Source organism: Podarcis raffonei, chromosome 15 (assembly GCF_027172205.1).
Source record: "Podarcis raffonei isolate rPodRaf1 chromosome 15, rPodRaf1.pri, whole genome shotgun sequence".
NCBI lineage: Eukaryota > Metazoa > Chordata > Lepidosauria > Squamata > Lacertidae > Podarcis > Podarcis raffonei.
Genome location: NC_070616.1, coordinates 24535446 through 24544249, shown reverse-complemented (window position 1 = coordinate 24544249; position 8804 = coordinate 24535446). Strand labels below are relative to the sequence as shown.

The 8804-nt window shown below is 45.1% G+C and overlaps 1 protein-coding gene across 1 annotated transcript; it reads left to right on the top strand.

Annotated features, from left to right (window-relative positions):
* Positions 1-1235: 1235 nt before the first annotated feature.
* Positions 1236-7523, top strand: RNF26 (ring finger protein 26). Its single transcript, XM_053366658.1, has one exon. It carries the CDS (start codon positions 2251-2253, stop codon positions 3754-3756), a length of 1506 nt encoding a protein of 501 aa, XP_053222633.1. The 5' UTR covers positions 1236-2250; the 3' UTR covers positions 3757-7523.
* Positions 7524-8804: the final 1281 nt, after the last annotated feature.

The following is an 8804-nucleotide window of genomic DNA, read 5'->3' as shown; positions in this document are numbered from 1 at the left end:
GAAGCAAGGACTTTTTAACAAAGCAAGCATTTTAAGTCAATATCTTTCCCAGAGTTCCCTTCTGCATTAGAATTGTTTTGAATATATATTTTTATTACTTGTTTGCTACCCTGGACTCCTTTGGAAGGGCAGGATATCAATGTAATAAATAAATGCATCCTGCTTCTGCCTACTCAGAAGTAAACCCCGAGTTTAAAGGGACTTACTCCCACATAAGCATAGCCAAGGGAGGGGGAGGGAGGCAACTGCACCCCAATCAGTAAAAATCAATGCAAATAAATACAAATCTTAGGTTCTACCCCCCCCCCCAACAAAAGCCCCCAGGAAAATCCTAGCTATGCCCATGTACTCCCAGGAAAATGTACAGCCTAAAACCCCAAAACTTTGGGTCAGACCTTGAGACCTCAGTAAGGACCTCCCCCCCCCAACCTTTAAACATCTGCTGAAGACTTCAATTCCATCAGGCTTATGCAGGCAATTAAAAATACGTCCGTTCACAATAGTTAGCTGTTTTTAAACATTTCCTGTGGTTTTTAATTGTATGCTTTTGTGTATCACTGGTGTCTGATGTTTTACATGGGGCAAAGAAAGGAAAACCTTTACACATTGAAAAATTACTGGTTTCCTCTGGATTTTCCGTCTATATAAAAGAAACGTGTTGTTTCTCTCACTCTATCTTGTTAATAACGTTATCAAAATAACACTTTCAATGAAACAGCAGACAGGATTCCTTCTTCACTTTTTTAAATGCTACAAAAAACATCCCTCCCCCCGAAAGTGTGTGGGGCGGGGAAATGAGCTCCTTCCTTCGGTTTGCAAGTTGAGCTCCTTTCACAAAATCGTGAAATTTCACCTCAGATTTAAAATAACAAAAGAGTCTACACTTGCCCCCCCCCCGCCTTTCAAACGAGGGGGATTATCCCCTCAAGAAAAAAGGCGGGAAAATTATACTCCTCGTCACAATAATACTCTCTCTCTTTTTAAACCTGGGACCCCGCCCACCATCGTGCAGCGTCCGTCCTCCCTCCTACGATGATCCTCCCAGTGTATTGGGGCGGGGCTTCCCCCTCTCAACGTCCTCGGCAAAAGCACGCCCCCTCGGCACTCTCCGTCAACCGCCCAGTGGCGTTTTTCAAAACTGCCCAATCGTGGCACGGAGGCGAAAAACAACAACGACGACGAGCAAATCACGCGCTGGACGGTTAAACGTCCGTCGGGTTCCCCTGGGTTGATTGGCTGCGGAGCGTTGGCCCCGCCTACCAAAATGGCGGCGCCCATCAGCGCGAAGGTAAGAGCTTCGGATGCAGCGGCGAGTGGGAGCGATTGATAGACTTAACGGGATCGAGCTCCCCACCTTCCTTTTTCCGCTGCTTGCAAGTAAGAGAGGGGGACGCAAGAAGGTGGCAGCGGTTGTCAAGGCGAGAAGTGGGTGCTGTCTCCTCCCCTTGGGGAAGGGGGGTTACGGATAGGGAGACCCACCTGGTCTGGGCTCCAGTTCCCTAAGCTGACTTCGGAGACCTTCTTCAAGGAGCCCCCTCAGGGGGAGGGGATTTCACTGGAGCCTTTCGTCCCCTCCCCCCCTACCCTGCATGCGTCCCTACTACACTAGCGGGCATGTCCGAACTTGCCTCCCCCGTCTACTGTATCCCCCGCTTTTTCGCCGCAGCGGGCTGATAAGAATCTCACCTTTCGTCTGATGGGGGTCTCCCGTATTTTCCCCATGGAAATAAAAACACACTCGCCTCTACCCCTTTTGCTGTCAGCATAATCCTTAAATAAGAAGCTCAGCAGGAAGAAAGAAGCTCTCACTTATAGCATATGGGGACATTTGCTTAGATCTCAATAAGTCTCAGTGAAGTGAGAGCATTTTTTTTCTTGTCAAGTGACTGATTTAGGAGCCAGACGTGCTCCCTTCGGAAAATGGAACTGTTGCTACCTGGTCTGAAATAAATACTGTATATTCAAATTGGGGAGAGATGTAACTAAAAGCAACTCCTCTTCCAAACTGCGCATTCCTACAAATTTTAAAAGAAGGGATTAAGCCTCAAGGACAAGGGAGCATCGATGTTTGTCTTCAGTGCATTTTCCATCTTGGTGCCGAAACAGTCCCTTATTTCATAAAACTCTGAAATAACGTAAAAATCCATTCCTAGGGACCTCTCCTTTCAGTCTTTTGGGAAGCGGTGCAGCTCCCTTCAGTGGCAATCAAACTCTTGTCAGTCCAATTATTCCTGTTTTTGCCCACTCTCCATGTGGAGCTCCGCTATGGATCTAGTGTTTCTGGTTATCAATGGTGTGGGAATGATTTTGGACCTCTTGGTTCTCTTGCTGGATGTCAACTTCTTCCTCTTTTCCACACTAGTGTCCTTCCTCGTATGGCTCATTGCATTTGTTTGTAGCCTGCCCAATAACTTGGTTGCTTGTGTGATCCACTGCTGGAATGGGATTACGTTATCCTCACTATGCATAGCCGAGGCATTGTATTACTTGACTCTGGGCTCTGTGCACACCATCGTCAACATGCTGCGGGGCTTCTTCTCCAGCATGGAGAGCTTGAAAGTAGTGGGCCACCTGTTCACCCACCTGACGCTTAAAAGCAAAGAAATTATGCACCGTGGTTTCTGGAACCTGGTTGGATCCGGCCAGTCACTTCTCAGGCAAGTATGTGAAGTGTGTGCCATCGTCATGAGCCTTGTGGCTTACTTCGTCAACAGCATCATCAACATCTGCCTCATCGGAACCCAGAACCTTTTCTCTCTGGGACTGGCCCTGTGGGAAACTGTTGTTGGCCCCTTTCTAAGGGTCACCGATATTTTTGCAGCTTTTGTTGCACGGCTGTCCAGCAGTGCCATCGCTATGGCCATCCTCCTGTGGACTCCCTGCCAGTTGGCGTTTGATCTGCTGGCCTCTGTGAGCAAGCTGCTGCTTAATGTTTTCTTCCTCAACCTCTATGGTTTGATGTTGCTGTCTGTGATTCTTGCCACCAGCATCTTAATCCTCAACCCTCAGCTGACGTGGACACTGGCAAGCCAAATGTCTGGCTATTTGAACACCATGCCTTCTTACCAGCGCCTGCTCAGAGACATGCGCCGCCTGTATCAGATTGTACTCTTGTCATTGGAGATGGTCTTGAGCTCGCAAGCTTGGCGCAGGTTAGCTGACTGGAGCCTCCAGATGGCTAGCTGGAACAGAGGTGGCAGGGGAGGAAACCACCATGTGGAACAAGAGCAACAGCTTTTGATTGAGGGCAACCAAGAAAGGTCAGGAGGACCTGCTGTAGTTCAGGGACCAGCTCTTCCTGGAGCAACTCATCCAAGAAGACAAGGACCACCTGTGACCAATCAGCAGGCTGTTCCCCGTGCCCGCCAAACATGGCAGGCAGCAGCTCGAGGCAGCAGGAACCAGCACAGAACAGAAGATGATCTGGAATCAACTACACAACGGAGTCTGCAGTCAGGGCAGCACTTGCAGCCTCATGGTGAAGGACCAAGCACATCACATGCCAAACCTGCAACAAAAGAGCAGCTTAATGCTCTGGAGGACGACGATGATCCATGGCTGCTTCTCAAAGAACAAGAAGAGCGGAAGAAATGTGTCATCTGCCAGGACCAAACAAAGACAGTTTTGCTACTTCCCTGCCGGCATCTTTGCCTCTGCCAGCAATGCACTGAAATCCTGCTTCAGCAGGCCATATACCAGCGCAACTGCCCACTCTGCCGACAGATGATCCTGCAGACTCTCAATGTCTACCTGTGACCTATGTGGAGGGGATAGCTTTTTCCACATTCCTTCAAGCTTTCCATGTGCATTGGCCAAAGCATGTGGGGCTGCTGGCATTTTGTACCTGCTGCTTTCTATGGCAGCTGGTTGACAGCAGCTTTATGCTGATCGTTGATATTGGCAATGGGTACCCTTTTTATTTCCAAAGAACTATTGCTAGTCAGTGCAACTTGGAAAATACTGTGGATGGTTTCTATGCACCTCTGTTTTCATTTTCTTGTTGCTGCCACTAGCCAATCACAGTAATCATCTAGAACTTTGCTGTTGCTAAAGATGTTGAGCCATCATGTTGAATATACAAAAGTGTGGCTTAAAAACAACAACTGGTAACATGTCAGCCAGAAGCTGACAAGTAATTAAGGTAGATTTCTGGTAAGGAGCTACCTGTTGCAAAGAGAGCAGGTGCTGAAATTGCAGATTTTTGGGGTTTCCTATAACTTAGCATGTAAACAACAACAACAACCCTTAGCAGGCTTGTTTGGTAAACACTTGGGAAAAATATGTTAATCCTTCATTCTTTTATTGGGGGTATGAAACAATATTCTCACCCCGGCATTGCTTTCTAGAGCAGGGGAATGTTCCTGGACTACAGCTCCTGTAATCCCTGACCATCAGCCATTCTGACTAGGCTGATGGGAGTTGGAGTCCAATAATGTCTGGAGAGCCACAAGTTTCCCATGTATGTTCTAATAGTGAGACTTCAGCAACCTGAAACTGACCAGTAGGCCAGTTTCATGGTTCTCTTCAGAATATTGTCTAGTTACCTTAACATGTATTTGTGCATTCTGTAGTAGGAAAGTTCATACTTCCAAGCACTGGTGTGTAGATTTCTGACAGGTGCTATACATAGAAAGCCTCACTAATTTAGCTTGCACTTTTAAAAACCATGCACCCCAGAATTCCTACTTTCAAGAAGTACTTCCCAGTACCCAGTGAGCATCTTTTTGATGTGTAATTTTGAAAGAGCTGTGGCAGCACTGTCATTTCCCACCCCCCTCCAGGTTTTCTGTGCTCATTTGTTTTAAGACTTCATATAAAAAGCAAACTGGACACCAAATGTGCAGCTGTGGAGCACAGAGACACCACACACAGTAGTTCACTAGCAAGCTGAAGTCAGGATCCTCTTGTCTCTGCTGGCATGTAACTTCCACAGGTCACCTATGCAAAACTATTACATTCCAGCTTTATTGCACAACTGATTGATTGATATATATTTTCCCTCTTTGGGGTCCAGCTGGGGAAAGCTGATGTAACCAAATATAGTCGTAACAAGTGGCAAGCCTCTTATCAACAGTGCTGGAGACTGCATGGTTTGACTCCAGGCCCTGTTAAGTCTCTGGTGTGGACTGATAATAAGATAAAGTTTTTTATGGCTACTTGTCTGGGTAAGATTTGAACAGGGTGGTGACCTCAGTAAGAAAGTCTGGCTCTGGATCTGATCGCTTAAGTCCAGAAGACGAAACCAGTCTCCCAGGTGCAAGTAACATTCGTTCTAGAAGGAAAATTACGAAAGTAGGAAGGGACATAGGCTAGAGTGGTTTGTTTTGACTGTTGCACTTGGCATAAGAGTAACCTCTGGGCTCCCTTTTCCCCCAGATCTTGTCAGAAAGCATCCATAGCTCTGCTTCTTGGAAATTGGGCACGAGAGCAAATCCAAAAGCATAGAAAACTTAGTGAATAGCTGCTGCTAATCGTCGTCTCTCCTGTGTCTAAAATGTGGAGATGAGAAAGACAGATAGTGGTTTACCCACCTCACCTGCCACCCTGACCAGAGCCACCTGGTTTCTTGAATGTTTAAACTGGGAAAAAGAAAGCTGAGAAGTAGAGTTATGAAACCCTGACAAGTTTTATATTTGTCGTGTTCTTTTGAGCTTTCTAAATTATTGAAAGCTGTTCCTCGTCATAAATGGAGCGCTGCACCTGGGCCAGAGAGATTTTTGCAGCCTTGTTGAAGCTGTGGCATAATGTGGCTTGATCCTGACTGTATAAAAGCACCAGATATCAGCATCCTTCACAGAATCGTTTTAATAGCATTAGAATGTGGCTGGCACCCTGGTCCTAAGTGTTTGCTTTGAAGTATGCCCTGTTGATTTTAATAGCGCTTACTTCCCAGTGAATATCTCTTTGTAACAGATGAGGTCCACAGCTGAAAGGTCAGGGTGTCATGAATTCCACCATCGTGACCTTACGCAGCACCCTTTGCAGCAGACTTGAGCAATGCATCCAGGAGACCTTACCTTTTGTAACACGGCTCAATGCCCTCTGGGAAGGTTGTTCAACCCTCACCCCCAAATGCTTCAGGGGCTAAACTTCACTTTGCAAAATGAGAATGAAGACTGGAATCTCAAAGCAGATTTTCCCGTCCTGAAAACTAGAGTGTCTACCTTGTTGAAACACATTGTCTGCTAAGTCAGATGCTAAGATTTGATTACACTTGGTTTGAATGTTGCAGGGGTGCACAGTGTGGGGGTTGCAAAATCAGAATTTTTCAGTTGCATTGTAAAAATGGGACTGTTTAAAACCCTCCCAAAGTGTGGAGGTTTTTTTTTTAATTGGAAAGTCTTCTGCATTATGTTTTTAATTTTCTTTTAATTCAAACCTTGCAGTTAAATCTGCACAGTGCAGCTGCATCCTAACAGAGCATTTGCCAAGTTCCTTGGTTTTGAGGGAGAGCTGCGGCACCCCTCTGAATGATATGATGTACTCTTGTGTGGAGCCAAAGGTTTGGTAGCTGAAAAATGGATTTGAGCAAATGCTAAACTGAGTGCCTTAATGATGGCAGGTCAGAAAGGAAGACAGTGCTGAAGGCAAGCTAGCTATAAAGCTAACAAACTCAAGTGAGCTTGTGATTTGTGTGTGTGTGTGTATATATACGGGATCAAAGAGAGTTTATATAATCAGTTGGATCTAGACAGTCAACATGTGTTACAAGGTAGTAGGGCAGACTGCAACTTCTGGCTGCAGATGGGTGATTCTATTTTTGTAATCCTTCTCAACATAACAAAACTTTCTACAAGTTAAAAACAAAGTAGCACATCAGAGAGGGGTTCTTGGTCATCCTGCTCCTTATTATTTACAATTAGAAAGCTAACAAATTATTATTATTTATTTATTTGGAGGGGAGCAATCAGTAATGTGAACCTGCCCACTTGCAGTCTGAATCAATATAGGCTCCTCTGCTCTATAGTTCTGCTAGCATAGACCAGAGTTTACATGCACTGATTTGTACTGAGCAACTAAAGAAAATGTGCAAGTTGGAGAACAACCTAATTTAGAATAATATGTGATTCTCTCTAACCATCCCACCCCACCCCCCCAAAAATCTGTATCTGAGGAGTTTTATTCCAGTCTTTCTAAGCAGTTAGATGTGTAGAACTGCACATTTTGCAATTTTTTGGGGGGGTGGGGTGGGGTGCATGGAGAATTGAGCAGGAGCAGAAATGTGTGGTGTTACAGCAAAGGCCTGCCTACTGTCCTGTTTAGCTAGCTGCTCACTCCTGATCTGTGCCTTGTTCAAACTGCTGCCCACTCTCACAAACCTTCTGAGTGTTATTTTATAAGAAGATGAAGATGACGTGCAATTGCCTTTTATCCAGTACCTGCTCCGTTGTCTCCTCTTGCAGTTGCCCTTCTTGCTGCCTCTGGAGGGGCCTTTTGGTTTGCTTATGTGGTAATGGCAAAGTCTATTCTTTGCACTATGTAAAATGATTGTTTGCAAATTAAAAGGAACCCTTTTCACAAAATCAGCTCTTCACACTGTTCTTTATAAATGATTTGATTAAAAAAAGGAAGGCACTCAAGGCCTCTCCTTTTTGTTTATTCCATTTACATTTTCTGGGCTGACGTGTCACCGAAAGAGCCTAGTGGCTCTGGTGGAACTGAAGAAACTGGATACAAATCCCACACAGAGCTACTGAGTGGCCTTAGGTAAGTTATTATCTCAGCTTCAGTTTCCCAGCTACATGATACAGTTGGAATGAAACCTTCGTTGCCTTCCACAGGCAATGCAACCACACTTTTATTTCCCCCAACTTTGAGGACGAATAATTTAAAACATATCACTTGGGTAGCATTTTCTACATAATATATCAGCTTATGTGCGAAAGTCTAAATGAATGAGGTCTCCTGAAAACGTCCAGAACTCATTGAGGGCAAGTCTTATCTTGGGTAACGTTCTGCAGTCGGTATTTTCCACCTCTAGATTTAATCCTTCAGTCCGATGAGGTTGGCTTCTTATCTGCATTCTGACTTGGGGCTGCTGTGAGTTAAATTCTAGCAACCACTTCTGCAAAGGAAAGTCCCTTTTGAGGCACAGCTGGAATCTTGCCAGGCCAGATCATTGTGGTCTCTCTGGCAGCCACTATGATTCCCTTCACGAAGTTCAGCCAAGAAAGCGAAACCTAAATCGAGTGACTCTCTCACCCTGGAATCCTCCACTGTAGGATGAGAGGTAGCTGGATGGGTTTCCAGAGCAAGCTGGGAAAATGCTGATTAAGAATTTAAAGAATGCACCTGGGGAGATGATAGTGGTGTTAACATATATTATGAATGAGCTGTTTTTCTGTTAATAACAGTAAAAGCAATTTGCAATCGATAATAACAATGAATACTTAAAAGAGTGTTCAAAGTGCTTTGCAGATGCGGTGGGGTGATGCAACAACCCTGTAAATCAGGCTGGTATCATTGTTCCAAAATTTCAGAGGATGGGGTGAGGGAATGGGCTGAGGCTGAAAGACAAGTGGCATACTTTTATAGCTCAGGGGCAAGTTAACTCATTTTTATTCTGTTTATTGAATTTCTACCCACTTTTCCTCCCAAAGGAGCCTGGGGTGGTGGACATTACACACAGAGACATGTAAGGAGTTCTCAGCTTTTCATAACTGAAAAGCAGCCACAGCTGGCTGTGATTTTGTCTTTTCATGCAGAGGATGTAAATAATGCTTTTCCAGCTGACTATTTTTCTCTCGTGTTACATGATTCCAGGTGAGTATTTACAAGAGAAAATGTTCACCTAGATCGGATCT

Coding starts and splice junctions, on each gene's coding strand:
- RNF26 (XM_053366658.1), top strand. CDS start 2,251: ATGTGGAGCTCCGCTATGGATCTAGTGTTTCTGGTTATCAATGGTGTG.